This window comes from Dermacentor albipictus, chromosome 2, assembly GCF_038994185.2.
Source record: "Dermacentor albipictus isolate Rhodes 1998 colony chromosome 2, USDA_Dalb.pri_finalv2, whole genome shotgun sequence".
Lineage (NCBI taxonomy): Eukaryota > Metazoa > Arthropoda > Arachnida > Ixodida > Ixodidae > Dermacentor > Dermacentor albipictus.
The window spans coordinates 192,941,380-192,961,018 of record NC_091822.1 but is presented as its reverse complement, the minus strand read 5'-3'; the positions used below and the strand labels follow the sequence as shown (position 1 = coordinate 192,961,018).

General features: G+C 51.9%; 1 protein-coding gene across 7 annotated transcripts in view; it reads right to left on the bottom strand.

Moving 5' to 3' along the window:
- ct (homeobox protein, cut) overlaps window positions 1-19,639 on the bottom strand; it is a 760,713-nt gene that overhangs the window by 188,587 nt on the left and 552,487 nt on the right. For all 7 annotated transcript variants that reach the window (XM_070534591.1, XM_065427446.1, XM_070534592.1 and 4 more), the window contains one exon: window positions 14,150-14,254. In XM_070534591.1, coding sequence (XP_070390692.1) covers window positions 14,150-14,254 — 105 coding nt within the window. The remainder of the gene's footprint in view (window positions 1-14,149; window positions 14,255-19,639) is intronic.

Here is a 19,639-nt window from a genome sequence, read left to right as displayed (position 1 = left end):
TCCGTACCCTCTATAGTGCCACCGACACAATCACATATGACAGGATGCTATACCGCACTGCGGTTGTCGACTGTTGATTAGAAGAATTTAGCCGCTAAATATTCCCTAAAAATCCACAATGAGGTGATGTATGCAGTTCGTCGTACGCATAAAATGAAATCATGCAGAAATGGCAAGTGTTACAGAATTTGGGATTACTGTTAATGTTTTTACAGGGTACATCAATCACGTGCACAAGTATAATGTGTAGTAACCTATCGCTCTGATAAGTATTAATGACAAGGAGTACGTCGAAGGCACCGCCGGTACCATTCATTAGCAGCCGTTTGTTTTAAAAAAAGCCTGTGGCAGGCCGATGCTCAACGACCAGGCTGTGGGCAAAGAGAGACAGCACATTGAAGCCCCACTCGTGAGAGATGCGTCGGGATGAAGCAAGACGGAGCGCGCCCTTTAGCTTCTGAACCCGGGGTGTCCGTCCCCGCGACGCAGGGATGACCCGCGGTCAGGCACACGAGGCAGGGAGAAGAGAAAGCGGTTGCAGGAAGGGGGATGGGGTGGCCGGAGGAGCGCGCTGGTGTACACCGGGGTTGCCCGGCCAACTCCCCCAGCCCCTCCGGCGGCTTGGCACGCGCGTAATGGGCCGGCGTTTGTTTTCCCAACCGCGGAGCGGCTTTCTCTCGTGGCGCCAGCGTGTGGGCTTCTCCTCATGGCAGTCATCACCATCAGTCGTGCGTCTCTCGCTCGGATGGGTGGCTGTCCTTCGGAGGGCCGATAGAGATAGCTTTCTCCCGAACTTCCTTTCTGTACTCCCCCACGTCTCCCTTTCCCCCGTCCACCACCCGGCCGTAAAATATTGGAAGCAGACGTGCCGGACGTCGAGAGAGCGCGCGGAAATGGGCCGCCTCATAAACAGCGCCACGATCGGGCTCTCTACCGTGGCCATGCCTGAGCCCGACCCGCCTCCCCTCCGTCGTTCCCTACGATCCCGTAGAGCTGATTCTTAACCCCCGAAGCCTCCCCATTCCGACCAGCGTTAATCGGGCAGCAGAGTAGCGCCAGAGGTGACATGAGTCGCGCCAACTCGGCACCGTTTCCCTCAGTCTTTATCGCCGCGTCGCCTATCATCGAGGACGTGCAGCTATAGCGCGCCCACGTGCCGTTCGTTCTGGGAACAGGCAGATCTTTCTTCATTACTCTTTCTCTTGTTGCTCTCTCGCTTTCGCTGTCTCGTGCAGCGGGACTTACTTGAACGGCGTCTCAAGGAGCAGAGTGTCCGTGGCACGCTGTACACGCAGCCGAGTGGATTGACGGCGTCGATCGGCACCAGCAGAAAAGCGGAATCATTCCGGTGACACGAAGCTATCCCAGACACGCATGGGTGCCTGGGAGGGTATGTATGCCCTGTTTTGCTAATTATGTTCAGGTGTGCGCACGGCTGTTTAAGCACATCAGCAAGTTGACGCGTAACAAGTGTTCGTCGCTAAATTGCGCCCGAGCGCAGGCACATTGTAAAGTCAAAATATTCACCGAGAATGAACCGTGTAGAGAACATCCACCTTCCGTGGGAGTGCTGGGATTCAAAGCAGTTAGGAACATTAACTGGTCAGCGAGTCGAGATAAGCAAGACACATTTACAGCATCGGTGGAAAAAGAAAGCAGTTAAGAGATCGATACTGCCGTAGTGCAAATATTAAGCCGGAATATAGATACAGTAAAATCTGATAAGCTCAAGCCAAATAAGTGAATATTTGTTGCCGCTCCTTTCAAAGGGGATGAGAAAAAAATCATCATCATGAATACGTCACTTCCCATAACCCTCTAAATATTTGTCTGTAATAACTTCTAAATATTGTGCAATAACCTTTATTTAGCTGCCTCAAACCACAGCTTCCGTAGCATCGCTAGGGTTCGATGACGAAAGGGAGCATGTTCGGGAGACACATAATGAAGCCTGCAGCCAGAGATCTTCGCGCACATTTATGTGAGATACACAGGATGGGGAAACATACAACGGGCACCACTCACGCGCATGGAGTACACCGACATGTACAAGAGCTGCATAGGCGACTGCCGATCATATCTTCTTGGCCTTTTTTTATTAAATTCTGGAATAAATGACGAAACTGTATACACCAACAGGAAGCAGTACAACAAAAATAATCGTACCGAAAAACTTACAAAGCATCGGAAAAGTTAATCGGGTGAACAAAAGTACTTCCCATATCTGCACATGTCGCGAGTCTGTCTTCCACGCTTTTCTTTCTTTCTTCTTAATTTAATGTTTTCTGTTCGCTAAACGTTCAAGTCTACAAGTTCTTAAGAATTGCAAGTGGTATTAACCAAATGATATTGTGAGCTCCACCTTTGTTTGCTTTGATTTCTGTGTATGTGTTTTTTTCCACGGGAGCGCTGCAGCGTGGCCGCATCATCTGCGGACGCCATACATGGCAGCGAACGACGGCGCGGTCGAGCTTTCACGCAAGGCTCCAGCCTGCAGGCGAAAGGTGATTCGCAAGCCGAACTGGCATCTTTCCATCACACTTTTGCTCGTACATGCCGCACAGTAGCAGAGCTTCACTTTACTCGTGAGAGCGCAGATAAACGACTCAACTGTGGGCCACCACGGTGCGATAAAAGTTAGTCGTGCTGCCTTCTCCCTTCAATTCTTGTGCTTGCTGCTCCTTTCGGCCGCCCGACTCTAATTAGACATCGAAAGTAAGCGCAGCCAAGAAAACTTCGGGCGAGTTTTGCGCGCGCAGGTAAAGACGTTAGCCGTCGCCGGTCTAGGCCTCGCCTGTCGTTGCCGTCCTCTGCGAGCCATCTCGACTGACGCGGTTCTTCGTTTTTCTCTTCGCCGAGCAGAACGACACCTCTCGAGATGACGCCGGGAGAAGGTTTAATAACGGCCCGCCCGAAGCAGCAGCAGAAGCAGTATAGCAGCAACAGCAACGACGGGAAGAGCTAGCGCAGCAGCCGACTGTGAGAGAGACGTCGTTGATGCGTCGTTCGGGAGAACGCGCGCCATGCATCGCCCGGCGTCCGGGCAGCAGCTTCGCGCACGAGCTCACTCGTTCACTGCGAATGTAGCAGAGCTGAAGTTGGGGAACCGCGAGAAATATGTCCTGGCAGTCGTCGCTTTCTTTTCTCCCATCTCCAAAACCGGCGCGAAAGATGATGCGGCAAGTGGCGCTGTTGCACCTCAAGAGAGCTCGGTGGTGCGCCCAGGCGGCAGCAGAAGAAGCAGCGTCTATATAGAAGCAGATAAGTTTCTGCTTCTGTTGCTCTCGTGCAAGAGACGCACGCGTACGCACCGACGGCTAACCCATCCGGATGCAAGCTTCGCTTCGCATGCGCTGCTCGCTGGGGATGGCTGCAGAGGAATCGGCAAAGCCTGCGAGGAGCACGAACGTTCATTCGCGAGTATGATATACGGACGGATGTTCGGCCTAACACGGCGATGAGTGTCGTCGTTCTCGCCGTCTCGTTCGCTCTCGTCGTTTGCCGAGGTATTTTGGTCGTCCGACGCGGAACCGAGACTGTATTAATCAAGAGCTAGCAACATCACCGCCACCATTCAGTGGGGAGCGGAACCTCTTTTGGATGCAACATCGGGGAGACTGGGACGGAGGCGGGAACGAGGAGGAAGGGAGAGGGGAAAGGGCTGCGTCAGGTATAGAGCACTCGAGCACGCATACGACATGTGCGGCGACGCGAATTCCGCGGGATCCTGTGTGCGACCACACGCGTGCGCATAGCTGAACGGAGGCGGCTGCGACGAGAGCTCCGTTCCGCTGCTTTGTTTCGGGCGAATGAAGAAGCAGAATAGAAATTAACTCGCCGCAGCAGGGTGGAGGAGCGGCATCTGCCAAAGCCAGAGGCCCGCGCACCGCTACCGCAACCGCCGCGGGAGATGGAGACGCTGTGCCCGAAACGTGACAAATTGTTTGGGGCACTGCCGCAGCGGTGCGCACGAGTCGGGCACTCTGCAGCGCGGGAGGGGAGCTCGACTGTGCCCTGCGTCTTCCTCGCGCTTTCCGGGGAGGAACCACGTGACTGAGAACTGCGCCGCGGCTGCTTGCGAACAGAAAGCGTTATCGTGGACTGGTGAGATTAACCCGCACACTTCCTTTGTTTACTCTGCTACAGAGCATATATACCATCGCTGCCACCAAAATGTGACTGGAGTCCGGTGCCTCGGCAATCCACGACACACCCAAATCTCAGTCGTCCCAAAAACAGCCATTCCCCTAACCCAATGCTACGCTATTCTTCGGCCCTTGCCTTTCTCTTCCTCTTCTTTCCCTTGCGGCGTTCTTCGTTACCGTTACTATATATATTAGTGACAAGAAGGAGAATGTGCCATCGACACTGCTCAATTACGAGTTTTATTGGGTCCTATTCGGTGAAAGAAAGAAAGGAAGGAAATTTACACATTTATGATATCATTATTCCGCTTTGATCCTCATACGTAGTGAGCCGATATTATGGGCCTAAACTTTCGGGGGCACTCTCACCTTTGCCCTACGCTGCGCAGAGTTCTGCGCGAAGCTTCACAAATGTGCCTTAAATTCCGTCACTGCACTAGCATCTGTCTGAGTCCATGGACGCATGGGTGATGGTAGGCGCCCATTCTTTCGTCACGCACGCTTCGGCTAGTTAAAGAAAGAGAAATATATCAACGCGTCTAAAATGTGTTCAGTACCCCCGCAAGTGACATGTCGAGAACGCGAACAAGCTTATCCCCTGCAATCCCACAGGTTTAACGTTCTCAGCGCCTAGTCAGTTTTTGAAATGGATCTTGCGCTATAGCTATCCCCGCATAGCAAAGGCAAGGGATAGTTTGGATAAGACAGAGCATATAAAAGTCCGCATTGTGGGAGTGTGTGGCATTTACACAGGTGTCATGGGACCGAGGCGCATTAGCAAACCCAAGCAGAACGACCTTGCTGGGCAGGCACGCATTCGCTATGCCGCGAAACGCGCGGAGCAAAACACGAACAGTTGCATAAGCATTACCGCGAAGGCAAACGACGCAAGACTTCTGGGAGAACAACTTGGAGAGTGCCTTGCACGATTTGGAAATAAGTTGAATTTGCGAACAACGCGCGCCTCATTGCATATCACTTAAATGAAGCGTTTCGACAAAGCGTCGCCTAACGTGGATCCCATGAGGTGCGTTAGATACTGCCGCCTTTCTTGCTTTACGAAAAGCAAGCGCGCGGCGCAAATGTTTTACACAAGCACGAGAACTCCAGGGAGTGATCCGGCTTGTCGATAAAAAAAGATTAAGAACAACCGAAAAACGGCGCGGCCGATTCGGATCACATCCCGAAGAGCGGCTGCTTGCCTCACCGTGACAGGTAGCGTGCAGAACGAGATCGCTGCTCCCCCCCGCCGCGCGTGTATCGCCACCCGGAAAACGCCCATCGGGCGCCGCCGATCGGAGTGCGCGCTCCCGTCGCGCTCGACCAACTGCGACGGCTTGCAGGAGCGGCCATCGCTCGCCGAGGAGTCGTCGCATGCGGTGCATGCACCCGCCGAGAAGCAGGAAGCCCGCGCTACCGCAGCAGCTAGCGGCATGCAAATCGGAAGCGTGCTCACCTTCTTCTTTTTTATTATTATTATTTTCGCTCTCTCAGCCGTTTCCTGGTGACCGACCTTGGCACGGCCTGCGTCGGAATTTGTCTCACCCTAGGCGAAATTCCCGTCGCCCCCGCCGGCCTTCACTCATTCCAAATCGTCTTATGTCTGCTCGCACTTATTTCTGTGCTCAGCTGAGAAACGAATGCCTCGACTCGCGCTCTCGCTTCGGGAGGTTCCGCCGGAATGCCATCGCCATATCGCTGCAGCGACAAGCCCGCCGTTCAGGGAGTCTCGCAAAGTTTGTTCACGTGCTCACTTTATGTGGAAAGACATAGACTGCCTTCCTTTTTTTTTAATTTCTTGTTTCTGGCCCGGTACCTCCCGCGCCATGTCTTCGACACGTGACATATTCGCGTCGGAACGGGCCCTGCCGCCGCGTGCAGCCTCGCATCATTTTGACTGCTTCTGTCCTAAGGTGCTGAGACAGGGCAGCCTTCCTCCTCTGCATCGAATTTAGAAATTGACACTGCCGACCCTTTCCTTCGCTGTCTCCTTCGTGCATCTGCGCGAAGTCATAAGATGTTACGGATTTCGCGCTCTTCTCTTTCTGCCGCCTCTTTCTCTCCCTCCCTCCCTCTCTTTGCAGGTAGCGGGAAAGGGCACGTGCGAAGATGGCAAGCAGGCGTGCCAGGCACGGTGGGTGGTGAAGAAATACCCCGTCAGCTTGCAGCCCTTCCTGCACTACCGCGCGAGGAGTGAGGAATAACGACAAAGCGCGCATGCTTCGAAAGGTGCAAGTTCATTTTGCATGCGCGTTCATCGCAGTTTTCTCCCACTTTCGGCTTTTTTCGGATTCTTCATCCGAACGCGTGGAGCCATGACGCTACGCTATTTTCTAAAGTTTTTTTTTTTTTTTATTCCTCGCTACTAGATTTAGGTGCACGTTAAAGAACCCCAAGAGGTCGAAATTTCCGGAGTCCTCCACTATGGCGTGCCTCATAATCAGAAAGTGGTTTTGGCACGTAAAACCCCATAATTTTTTTTTCAATTCCTCGCTATTAAGATATGTTATGGATAATCCGTTTTATCTTTCCTCGTGACTAAACGGCGAGGTGTAACACACGTGATGCAAAGTGAAGAAGCGCTATGCCTGCTTAAAAGTCATTCGTGGTATTCTTATGTTGGTCAATTTTTATTTCGCTATTTTTCTTCGTGCCGCATTTTTCGCATCGTCGTTATTGAAGAGCGACATTATTGAAGAATAGCTCAGGACACTTAAATAAAAATGTTGTGGCGCTAGTTAAACATTAACAGGGAAAGATGCTTGTTTTAGGCATAACTAGTGGTACAGATAATCTTACCCAATATACAAGGATATTGCATATTCGAAGGACAGAAGTCACCGCTTCATGGGCCAACCATGGTTGTGAAAGAATCTTCTTACTTTTTTTTTTTCATTCAACAGACAGTCGCCACCGGGACCTTGATTTGTTACAACGACCGACCCATGTGAATAAGAGGTTCATCTCCGCGTTAGCGTTGTCCCTCCAATCTTGGTGTCTTTTCATCTGTGTATTCGTGTTCCCAAGATTGCAAAAAGGACGGTGTCAGAGTAACTAACTTGCCTGTTTATGTCTGCCTAGGTGAATGATGACATAAGCAAGTATGGCTGCAGAAGAGCAGTGCTACTTTCATCCGCCTACTTTCGTCAAGCTTGAATTTACTTACTTCCTCATTATTGCCGGCTTCAGTCGATTCGGGCTCCATGCCGCCAGTGCTGCGTACACAAGACGGCAACCTCTGTTTTACTTATTTTCTTTTTCGTTCTTTTTTTTCGTTCTATAGGCGTCCCCTTGACAAACTCATTAATTTTCTTTCCTGTAATAATTTTTCTGTTACATATTTTAATATGCACCCGCAGTGGAGAACGAGCGAATTTTCTTTTTGATGACGCATGCCACGAGGTCGAACGGCAGCGCTCAAGTTGCCTCTCGTCGGCCACGTCGACCCGCAATCAGGGAGTCACGCTCCCGAGTCCGGACAATGCGAGTGAGCAGCGGTAGCAGAGGGACCCGAGTCGCAGGCCAAGGGGCTCATCGCCTGAGCGGTGACCATACGGGCAATCAGAGGGTCGACCCTGTCCGCAGCAAAGGAGGCTGACGCGGGTGTGGGCGGCGCGGGGCCGCGTTTGTCACTGCCGCGAGGCCACGCGCGCTATCGCTGATGCGCGACTTCAAAAGCGAAAGGTCGCCCAGTCCTCGTTCCGAAAAGCCAGCGACCAAAGAGCAGCAGTAGCGGCGGCGTCGGAGAGCGGCATCGTCGTGCGACCCAATCAACGGTGCCTTTTGCGAGGTATAACGATAGAGGGCCGGTATAGTACATAGGGGCGCGCCACTTAGAGGGGCCCCGTCGTCAATGGGGGCTCATTTGGTTTTTGTCTCGCCCGGAGGGCATCCGATTGAATCGCCTTCTCCCCCCTTTCACCACCGCCCTCCACCTCCCGTGATGCTGCTCTCCGGGCCGGAGCTCCTGACGACATCCGGCGACATTGTTGGCCGAAGGTCGTTAGGGTGCGCATTCTGCGCGGAAACCATTCACGCCGCACGCGCGCTGCTTTGGCTGTCGTCGAAGCCTTCGGATGCACGCGCGCTCACACCGGCGGAGGAAGAGGAGGAGGGCACGCGTCGACGACGCCTACTCGTCTAGCTCGCGTGCTTGCGCTGGCGCTCGTCGTCTCTCGGCGAAGGCAGCGTATGAATAATTGCTGTTTTTAATTTCCGGTCGTTCGAGACAGACCCTCGTCGAGGACGCTTCACTCTAAGAGAAAAGACGCCACCCTTTTGCGGTTTATGGTTGGCCAAAGAGCCGAGACTGTGCAAGTAACGGGCGGTCTCTCCGGTGCAAATAGCCACGCATTATGTACTATTTTCGTCTTCCTTGAGGCGGCGATTTATTACGTGCGGCTATGCATTATAGAAATGAGAAAGACTGAATGGGTCTCTCAAATATATGATCCAAGCCTTTCTGTGCCGGAAGCTGCGTCTATAGACGCAAGACAGCGAAGTTATTAAGCACGCCGTGTCCACAAAAAGCGCAGATTCATTGTAGCCACAACGGTGGAGAGAGAGAGAGAGGACAAAACGTGAGGGAACACTTCTGTTTTGTTTTACTTTGCAACAGTGAATCTAGACCAACTACAGACAAATTTATGTCCCAACAAGTCCGCGGCAGTTTCGCAAGCGGGGACAGATTAAAGTTGCACAGAAAGCCGCTATAATTCGCGCGCGGAATCTAACATGGTAGTGTCGCTGTTGCCTTGATGGTGTGGCATATACGCACATATGCGCACTGACGCGTCTTGTACGGAGTGTGGTGCGCTTTGTTTTCGACTTGCTCGAAGCAGAGCACTCGATGAGTGAATACGGGACACGAGCATTCGTCGCTCCTGATGGTCGGACATGCTGCCGATGGCGGCCGCAGACCGACGTAAGCCACGTTCTTCAAACTTGCTACGAGGCTTACGGCTCTCTGCCATGAATCTCCTCTGCTCCAGCTAGTGACGTACTATAGACTGGCTCGCAGACAGTGCATGCCACGCTTCAAGACATCGCAGGGAGTAAACGCCTTATGACACAACGTGGAGGAGCAGGTTATTTGTATGCATACCACAGGTTACCCGATTCCAAATAAAGAGCGGCGACACAGCAACCATCGCTTGCGGTACACAGACCGTTCGCCTACTACCTTCCGTAGTCTCGCCCACATCTCAATTACAGCCCCCGTAATTCGACAGCCACGCAGGTCACACAGGTGCACCAACTGTGCTTTACGCACCTCTGTGGAGGCGCAGGTGTGAATCTGTGAGAGCGCCACCGGCGCGACGCCCGCATTCGGCAGGCACGGAATGTTCTATACCGTGCAAGGTACATAACGACGTTATGCTGCACCGTCATGCAATACAGCAAAGGCAAGTAGCTCACATCAGTGTAAGTTCGCACCCGTATAATAGGCCCTCTAGTTTCGTACATGGCCAACAGCTGCATTTAGTGCATGAAGTCAAGAGTTCGACAAAATACAGTCTGTTCAGGTAAAAGAATTGTTAGAAAATGAAGCAGGTCACTGACCATGGTGAAAATAAAAATAAAATTACCTTTAGGAATCCGTACGGCTCCCTTGTTCACAATGGAATGTCGGCTAAGCATGAGGTTCTTAACTAACGTTCAGCACATGACGCAAAGTTCGGGAGTACACGTGGTTTAGAGTGCCAGATGATCTATTGATTGTGTTATTTGTCATTTGAGTTATTAGCGATTCGAGATTGATCCTCGTTGTCAAATTTTTCTCTGTGGCCACGATACTCGCGTTGTCCCAGTTTATCTCGTGACCCGTATTCTCGGCATGCTCTGCGAGGGCATTTGTCAATGTGTGGCTTTTGGCGACATCGTTCTTGGGCTCTTTGAGGCGCCTGCAGAAATATCCGCTTTCGCCAATATACACCGATTCGCAATCAGCGCATGGAATCATGAATGCCACGCCAGGAAAACGTGTCCGAGGGAGAGGATCCTTCACGTTCGTCAAGTCACCCTTAAGCTTGCTTGCTGGCACGTGCGCGATTTGTACACCGCGCTTCTTTAAAACACGAGCTTGGGCTTCGCTAACACCTCAAATATACGGGACAGCAGCGCGCTTCTGTCTCGATGCTGAAGCGTCTATGGCTTGGCTGTCAGTCTGCTGATTACTCATCAGGAACTTCGTTGTCCTCCAACTAAAGTGCTTGGGGTATCCGTTCTTCGTTAGGCCCGCTTCAATGATCTGGAGCTCCTCTCGCAGGCTGCTTGTATCAGAACAGGTGCGGATGACCCGTTCAATTAACGAACGAACCACTGAGCGTTTGTGTGCTGCCGGATGAACTGTCTAGAAAGCAGGGTGTCTACCCGAGTGCGTTGGCTTTCGGTACACGCTGAATGTGAGGCCTTTGGGAACATGCTTGACCAGTGCGTCCAAGAAAGGGAGGCAACAATCAATTTTTTCTTCCACAGTAAACTTGACGGAAGGCTCGACGCCATTTAGGCAGTCGAGGAACCGGTGTATATTGGCGAAAGCGGTAATTTTTGCACGCGTCTCAAAGAGCACAAGAACGATGTCGCCAAAAGCCACACACTGACAAATGCCCTCGCAGAGTATGCCGAGAAGACGGGTCACGACTTAAATTGGAACAACGCGCGTATCGCGGCCACAGATAAAAACTTGACAACGAGGCTCAATCTCGAATCGATAATAATTCAAACGACAAATAACACAATCAATAGATCATCTTGCACTGTAAACCACGTGTGCCCCCGAACTTTGCGCCATGTTCTGAACGTTACTTAAGAACCTTGTGCTTACCGTCTATCCACTGTCAACAAGGGATCCGTGCGGATCCCGAAACGTCACCTTATATATTTGTATTTTGACCTTGGTCAGTGACCTGCTTCATTTAAAAATAAGTTAAATTATGGGATTTTACGTGCCAAAACCACCTTTTGATTATAAGGCAGGCCGTAGTGGAGGACTTCGGAAATTTCGACCACCTAGGGTTCTTTAACGTGCACCTAAATCTAACTACACGGGTGTTTTTCGCATTTCGCGGGTGTTTTTCGCAACGCGACCGCTGTTGCCGGGATTCGATCCCGCGACCTCGTGCTCAGCAGCCCAACGCCATAGCAACTGCTGCTTCATTTTCTAATTTAGTGCATGATCGCCATCAGAAGGAAAAACTATCACAAGTCTTGCGAGGACATCGACAAGGCAGAATTAAGTGGGTCCTGTACGACTTCCCAGCTTAAATAGTGTGTCAGCTCATCCTTAATTCTACAACGCCATAAAGAACGATAGCATGCTATTTTCGTCCATTGTGAAAAAGCACCTAAATTATTCCAGCAGTTCTTGTACTATTATAAATGAACAGTGAATGACCAAGAAAACACCTGCTGTCGCCCTTATTCATATCTGCGAAGAGAAAACCCAGTATAACAGCAGTAGAACGACAAGGTGCAAGCAGCAGCCTTACACCACAAGTTGTGCCACCTTGTGTTTCCTCTTTTCTGTTTCTTATAACTTGCTTTTAATGATGTGAAAAACAATACTGACGACGATTTCCAACACCACACAGCGAAGTATTAAAACCCGCTCATAGGTAAACTAACTTAAACCCATAAAGCAGGCCTCGAATATTCTTTACCCGCGCGCGCCTTTCCACGCTGCTCACGCTTTGCGTGGTTCTTCCGAAACCAGCTGCGACCACTGGGTGCCACGGGTGGAGCGACCGGCCTATCCCCGGCCGCGCCAAGATGGCGCTGCTTATTTCGCGGCGTGTCGCGCAATGCATACAAGCTGTGCTCGCTTCCGGCATGGAAGCTGGACGCGTACGCACATCCGTTACGTACGCGGCCGAATATTTCCAGCGAACAAATAATTGGAGGAAAGAAAGAGAAAGACGTGAGAGGCTGAAGAAAGAAGATGAGGCGCGTGCACCGGTGTAGAGCATGCAGTACAGCCGTAGTGGAGCACGTCTTCGAAATGGCGACTATCCGTTTCCTCCGAGCGCCGCTCTCCGCGCCGTCCTACACCGTCCTTAACGGCGCCAGCCGTTAATTCTTGTTGCTGCTGTTGCTGCGGACGCCATGCCGCTCCTGGGAGGACTCCTGGCTCTCCCGCACCGGGACCCCTTCTCCCTCTATGGCCATCCACAGGCTCGCACACGAGGCGAATGCCAGGCTGCAAAGGAGTCTCGTTTGGCAAATGCTGACAGCCACTTCCATCTTTAAACTCCGCTCTGCTCGCTTCGCCTCTTACGCGAAACAGGGAGTGGTGTCCTTTAAAAAGAAGCAGAAGGAGCGAAGAGATGTTTAGCGAAGAAGAAAAAGCGAGGCAGAGCGGGCGAGCGTCGTACGGCGAGCAGCAAACACGTCGCGCGTGTTTTGCGCGCCGCGGATACAAACATGCGGAACGCACGAACGAAAGAACAGGGCTGGGTCGCGCTCACGACCGCTGGGGGGAGTTGCGAATTAGGCGCGACGCGCTGACGGCGAAATGCCCCCCAACCCGTGCTGATGCGAGCACGCGCAACTCGTGATGCTGTTTGGACCTTCGAGTTTCCTTTTCCTTTTTTCTATCCAAGTTACTTTGCTCCGGGTGGGAAGCGCGTGTTAAGGCTCGGATGGCGCAGAATTGGAGGGTATAAAGTGCACCGGAGGGATGGCATGCGTACGCATAACATTCGGCGAACGGCGCTGCCACCGTGTTTGCTTCTTGGAAAAAATGGACATTAGTGGGACCACCCGAGGTGCCGCCTAGTTTTCTGGTCGTTCGCGTTCCAAACGACGCGGTGTGCTTGACTGGCGGTTTTCAAGCCGTGTATAAACAACCAGCGAGATTCCACGTAGTTCCTCGAGGTTTGCAAATAAGCGGAGAGGAAATCGTCTTGCTTTTAAAAGTTGTCTTCTTTCTTCCATCAAAACTTTCGCGTGCTCTCTTCTTAGCCTTTGAGTTCTAATATGCCTTCTTCGTAAGTACGGACACCACAGTCCTACAGGATCCGCCGGCGGTACAGACTGAATATAGGCAGCTGAAATCGAAACGTACAGATTCACATTCTTTATAGTTCTGCGTCCTGTAGTGCAAGGATGTCAGAGAAAATGCCCAAGCATTCATTACGTGCAACAATTTTAGTGAGAAAAATGACAGCGACACTGCCCCCCCCCCCCCACCTCTTCCTCGTTTCGTCGAGCACTATAGAGAAGAAAACGTGTATGCTAGCTACATAATGAAAGTAGACACAACTGGACGTGAACAATTCTAAGAGCCCTTGTCACGCAAAACGAAAAAAAAAGAAACATTCCGCACTTCATTTTCAAATAAGGTGCGAGACGACCTCCCCAACAGTGCCGGTTGCTCGGACCTTCAGGCCCAAAAGGCCTTGGTCCAGAGGGCTAAGCTGGCGGCTCGTACCAATGGGGTCCCGGAATAGAGACTCCACCCATTGCGGATCCCCATAAGGGCTCTACCTCTCTTCCTGTTTTGAATAAAAGCTTTCAATCAATTAACAGTGCCGGGTAAAGCCTAAGCAACTTTTGAAGCGCCTATGACAGTGCCTATAATTGAATAATTTATTGCAGTTGCACCTACAATATAACCTTCCTTTTTTTTTTTTGCCAACGTGTTTGTATACGATGGGAAAGTTTGGTCAGTACAACTCAGTGCGACCTGAGACAGTGAACTGATTAGGGCGGTTTCAGCCACGAGTTCCTCAGGTTGTAGAATCAATCAATGTGACGCCGACTCCTTCGTAGATACTTTCTGTTTGCTTCAATGCTGTAACGAAAGCCTCATTTGGTCGGAGCTTCTCAAGTATGCCGCCTACGAATTATGTGGTCGGTGACTTAAGATTTCTTTATCATTGCTATTGGTGTTCCAAGTACCGCTGCTCATGCTCGCGAAAACCTGCTCGAATGTTCCCCGGCATGATGAGCGGTTATAGATCTACAGTGAGGGCTGTGTACAGTGACGGTTGTCGGCGACTCACCTGTCTGCCGGGCGTCCTCCGCCGGTATCGAGTCGTTCAGGGCGCTGTGGTCTTCAGTGGCGGGGGGTCGCATAGCCCGAGGCTCCGCTCCGGGCCGGGTATGGGCTGCATCGACAGAGTGCGACATGTGGTGAGACGACAGCACGGGAGGCGCAAAAAAAAAGGTAAAATAAATCGCGAGGGCATTTGCATCATGAACCATAAATGTACCCCGTGCTTTAACAGTCGACATAGACGCTGCCACCTGTAGGACTCGATTATACCACGGTCACCAGGACAAGTTAAGCGCTTCGTTAGAGGCCGTCCATGACGATCGGAAAACTATGCAAATTCTCCGTCACATAGCCATTGTTGCAGAACATCGCAAGAACACCGCGCTTAGTATTATCTTGAATCTCTTCCATCAGCGTAGACTTTGTTCGCCAACGTCTGGTGCTGAAAGAAGGTGTAACGACCGTTATGCGTTATAGCGTTCACATTAAAGAAAATAAGAAAGAAAAATAAGAAAAATAAAACAAGATTCCGATTATTTGAATGAGTGGGCGTCATCCAATATAAAGCAAAAGGGGAGGACATCACGAAGACAGTCGAGGCCAAACGTGGGGGCGTATCGCACTGCGTGCTATACATAAAATGTTTTTAACGTTCCTCTTTTTCCATTGTCAAAAAGATGCGCTGTATACGCTCCGGTCAACATGCTTGTCCAGTTAAAAGACCAAGTGACACTTGGTGCACATGAATGACACGAGTTTATTGATGCCATAAGGATGTTTAATAGCGCACTGGCGCACCTCTCCTGTGCATGGCTTCGCAGGTCGTTACGCAGTATTCAATCGCGCAGCGCCCGAGAACGTACCAGCCGGGCGACTGAGGTCGACAACCGACCGTAAAACTTTAAAGCTTCAACACGAGGGGGCTCGCGCCGTTCGCACACCATGAAGCACGCGAAATGCGCTACATTTACACGACGAAAGTACGGACGAGTGAGCTTCAGAGTGCAGCGCGGAAATCGCACACCGCCATTCCCGTCCCGCTGCGCTCGCCCAAACGCACGGCTGCAGGACATTAAAAGCTTGGAGACAAAAGGCAATAAAAAAAGCCACGAAGAAAAGCGTGTATCGCCTTCCTTATGGGAATGCATTAAAAGGAAAGTCAAATTACGTGTTTCTAAATGAGTGAGAAAGCTGGCCATGCAGATGAGGAAGAAAGAGGCGGAAGAGGAAGCTATGGATGATATTCGGCCCTGCGTTCATTCGGACGAAAAGCTTTGTTTCTAAACGTGAGTCCCGGGAGAAGACGAAAAAGGCGAAGCGAGAAAAGAACAAACAGATATGAAGATAACAGCAGCGTGTGGCGGGCATGCAAGCGATATGAACGCTCCGTGGTCGGTCGGGGCTCGAGTCTGTCGGTCGGGGTTTCGGCACGCAGCCCAACCCACGAGGTGACGTGCCTCGGGCGGCGGCGGTCGCGGACCATTGCCGATCCTGCTCGGTCCCGCACCCGTTGCTCGGCGCTCGGTGACGCGTGGTCTGATTGCGGAGCCGCGGGCCGAGAGTGGCGAGTGGGAACGAAAAACGAAAGGATTAAATAAAAAAAAAGAACGAAGAGGCTGGAGAGATGGCCGCTCGTTCCACGTGCATCGCGCGGAATCAACGAAACCAGCTCGAACAAAATGATAACGAAGCCCACGCCGTTGCGCACGCGCGTCGTACACCCAGCGCCGAGTCACGGGCCGGGACCTTTCTCCTTCCCTCCCCGAGGCCCGATATAAGGCGCGGCCGAGCAAGAATTCAATCCATTAATGTTTTCGCCAGGAATTATAAATCGAGTTTGCATATCTAATGAGCTCCATTTCGCCTCTCTGATTTTCGCCCTCTGACTTTTCTTCTGACGCCCCTCTTCCCCCGGATTTTTTGGGCTGTGCTACACATGCGTGCATACCCGCGACTAATTCTTTCTTTCTTTTCTCTTCCCGAAGCCTTTTCTTTAGACAGCCCATTTTCGTTTTATAGGCCCTGAATTCGTGTTCACTCCACCGAGCTTTGATTTCAACCCTTTCTACAGCTCACCCGGCTCCTAATTCTCCATGTTTTTGTTTTCTTTAGTGATTCTTTTTTTTTTCGTCGAGCTTGCATAGAGGGCTCGCGGTCGTTGCGTTTTTATAGCTCCTCAACGAGGGCACGAGGCGCGCCGAGCAAGAAACGCCAAACGGAATACTAAAATAATAATAAAAGAATAATAACACCGAAAGAAAGGCAGGAATGAAACCGAGGCATTTTGCCGCTCTCTGATTTCTGATTCGCGCACGGGGAATCCACTGGTGCGGCATCAAATCTGCTCTAACGAACTTGTCCCGCGAGAATTCCGCCTGTCTTCGCCTTAGCCGCCACGTTGTTACGCTATAGCGAGAAGATGAAGCAAGCATACGGGTGCAGGAGTGCGCGCGTGCAGCCCTTTTCGCGTACGGCCGTAGCCCCCACCACCACGCATGGGGATCACGTTCTCTCAGGGATCCACACGTCCTCGAAAAAGCTCTTTGACGCGCCTGAGGGAGGGGATCGTTATGCGCTGTGCCGTTGAGGAGGCGAGGAACGGCAGCATTTCGAGCAGAGAAAGAATGAAGGACGAAGCGTAAGTGTAACGACCATCCATCCCGAGAATGCATTCTTGCCGTATTTACGTCACCTTATCTTCACCTTTTGTCTCACAGCGGCAAGGAGCCCCGTTACACTCGTTGGGCTGCTCACTACGAGGCACATTATTGTTATTTCTTGAGGCCTGCTATACAGCGGCATAATCCGTGGTTGCACAGCGAGCCCGCCAAGTTAAAATCACAGTTTAGCGAACTAGAGAGATGTGGTCGCTTATTGAATCGCAACATCATTACTCCTACCCTGTCAAAGCTTGTTCAGCCTAATAAAAAAAAAAGAGAGGACATCGAATGCGATTGCGAATGGCATATGACTTAATAACAAGCTAGTATAGAATATATAGTGGCAACGAGTCGGCAAGCGCTGAACATCGCTAGTTACTTTCTTTCTTTATTACTATTGTTCTTTTTTTTTTGCCACTCTACTCTGCAGCTCTGCCGGTTGGGCCCACCTCGGCGCACAAGTCGTATGATCTTCGAAGACTGCGCAGTCACAGCGGGCGTCCGGGCAAAATATACGAGCTGTACAGAAGCGGGCGATAGCTTATTTTTGAGAAAAAGTCCTCGAACGGAGACTCGTGTTGTTTCGACAGCATTGTTCGCGAAGAAGCAGCTCGGAATATGTGAGAAAATGAGGTAGAGCGTATACTTTCCAGTAAACCTATCTGAAGCTTATATAACGAACAAAGCAATAATGAGAGAGGACGCGCGTAAGAGCGCCGGCGCAAAAATGGAAGCATAGCGTTCTGCGCCTGGCGTCTTTTCAGCAATTAAAGCACCGGAGTACGCCTTCGCGAGTTCATTGTGCGTGGTCGCCGTCATTAAGTGTTGCGGAGCGCGCTTCCTGCCTGCGCACAGATACGGACAATGTTTTTTTGCGCTATTGAAGAAAGCACAAGTGCGCGTGTATACACACGCGCGGGGAAGGGCGCCGCCGCAGGAGGGTGCTCATGCGTGCTCCCGTGCCCGTTGAGCGATCAGGTCCGAGGCATCAGACAAAGGCAGAACCCTTGGATAGCGGGGCAAGCGTCTTATCCGCGGCGACAAAACAGGCGGGAGAGCCCGGAACTGTTTCTGAGACTCGGCAGCGAAACAACGGCGTCCCAAGAGCTCTCCTCAACCCTCGGGTTCGCTGGGGTCGGGAACACTCGTAGCTCGGAAGCGTCTCCCCCGCCAGTGGTGTGTGTGCACTACCAAAAGCCAGAAAAATGGGGGTGGAAAACGACGCTCGAGAAACGGGGTGGCTCTTGCGTTGCGGGGGCTCCCTCTCTCCCCCTCGCCAGTATACGGCGCGCCCGCGCAACCCACCCCCGAGAACTCGGCGCTGACTTGTCCACAGCGAGTCGCGCGCCGCACCGCGCGGGATAAACAATGCGCGCAGGACTTGTTTGCCTGTTTACAGCCACCCAGATGCGCTCTGCTAATGATGCCTCTCCGGAGCAGGCGGTCTCGGCGGTGGCAAACCGCTGCCTGCGCGGCATCCATTGTGCGCAGTGAGTGGCACGCGCTCTGAATTGAAGAAGAGAGAGAAGACCGCCGTGGCGGCCGCGCATAAAGCTGCCACGCGTCCGAATACAGCGGCTGCGGCTTCAACGCCTGGCCCTGACGACTTTGTCATTGAGGCTCTCCCGCATCAGTGGGTTCTTTGCTCCCAGTACGCGCCGGTATAGGGTTTTTGATGAATGACCGAAGAAGATCGTTTTCACCGCCACGGCGTGTTTCTCTCCGAATTGCGCGGGCACCACGAATACGCACGTCTGCCTCTGGCGGAGATACCTTCCGTGCGACGAGCTGCTTTGTCTACGAGGACCGCTTACGCGTCAGTCCCAGGTTTCAGATTGCGCACCTCGCTACAAGCACAAATTTCTGAACACGATGACCGAGTAAGTGCGCAAACTTAAAAGGCGTGCTAATACTTAGCAAAGTTTGTACGGGCAGAAGTTGTTACGGGTTTGTTCTAAACTGCATCGTACGATTCTTGTTTGCGTTTGCTTCTTCCGCTACACTTAGCAGGGTAGAAAACCGGAAGGTTTTCCAGTTAAGCTCTCTATACCTCCCTCTCGATATAGTTTATTTGAGTTTCCTCCTCTCTACGGCATGCGTCGCGAACATCACAGTAGCAGAAGCAAGAATTTCACGGAACCTGGAGAGCGATAGCGTGATCACCAAGTCGCCACACTTTCGCTCTCCGCTAGACGTATACACACGAAGGCTTCAGCAAGCATCGCCTCAACGCTGCTAAAGCTTTCTTCTCTCGCGTCCGGGCCCAGAAGTAATGAGTCGATGCGTCGCAACCGAGGAGCAGTTAAAATTAATCGCAGAAGCCGCCGGCGAGATCCGTTCGCGCCTTTAACGCCTCCCCCCCCCCTTCCTGCCCCCCTCCCCGGCCCCCTCTCTCCTTGCAGCTCTCCCCTTCCTTCCTTGAGGCAGAAATCAGAGGAGAAGGAAAAGAAGCAAAGTGAAGGAGAGGAGAGCTTGCCGGGATGTGGCTCGGCCCCCCAAAATGAAACAAGAGACGGTAATTTATTGTTTCTCCAAAGGACTCGAAAGGAGAGAAGCCTCTCTGGTTGCCCGCGCCTTTACCGCGAAGCTCTCGAAGCGTCTTGGGCAATAGCTCCACGAGAACTGCAGGCCGCTTCTTCCCCACTTATTTCCCTTTCACTCTCCCGCTCCGTGAGCGGAGGAGACTTTTTAATTGTTTTCGGGCAGGCGCCTACTCGCCGTTATAAGTTCCCTTCCTCGCTGCGCTGTGCAGCGGGATCCGCGCCACTCTCTTAAATTTCTCTTTTGCCGTGGAACGCTACCCGCTCGCCGTGGAGCCTGACAGGTTGCACGGAAAG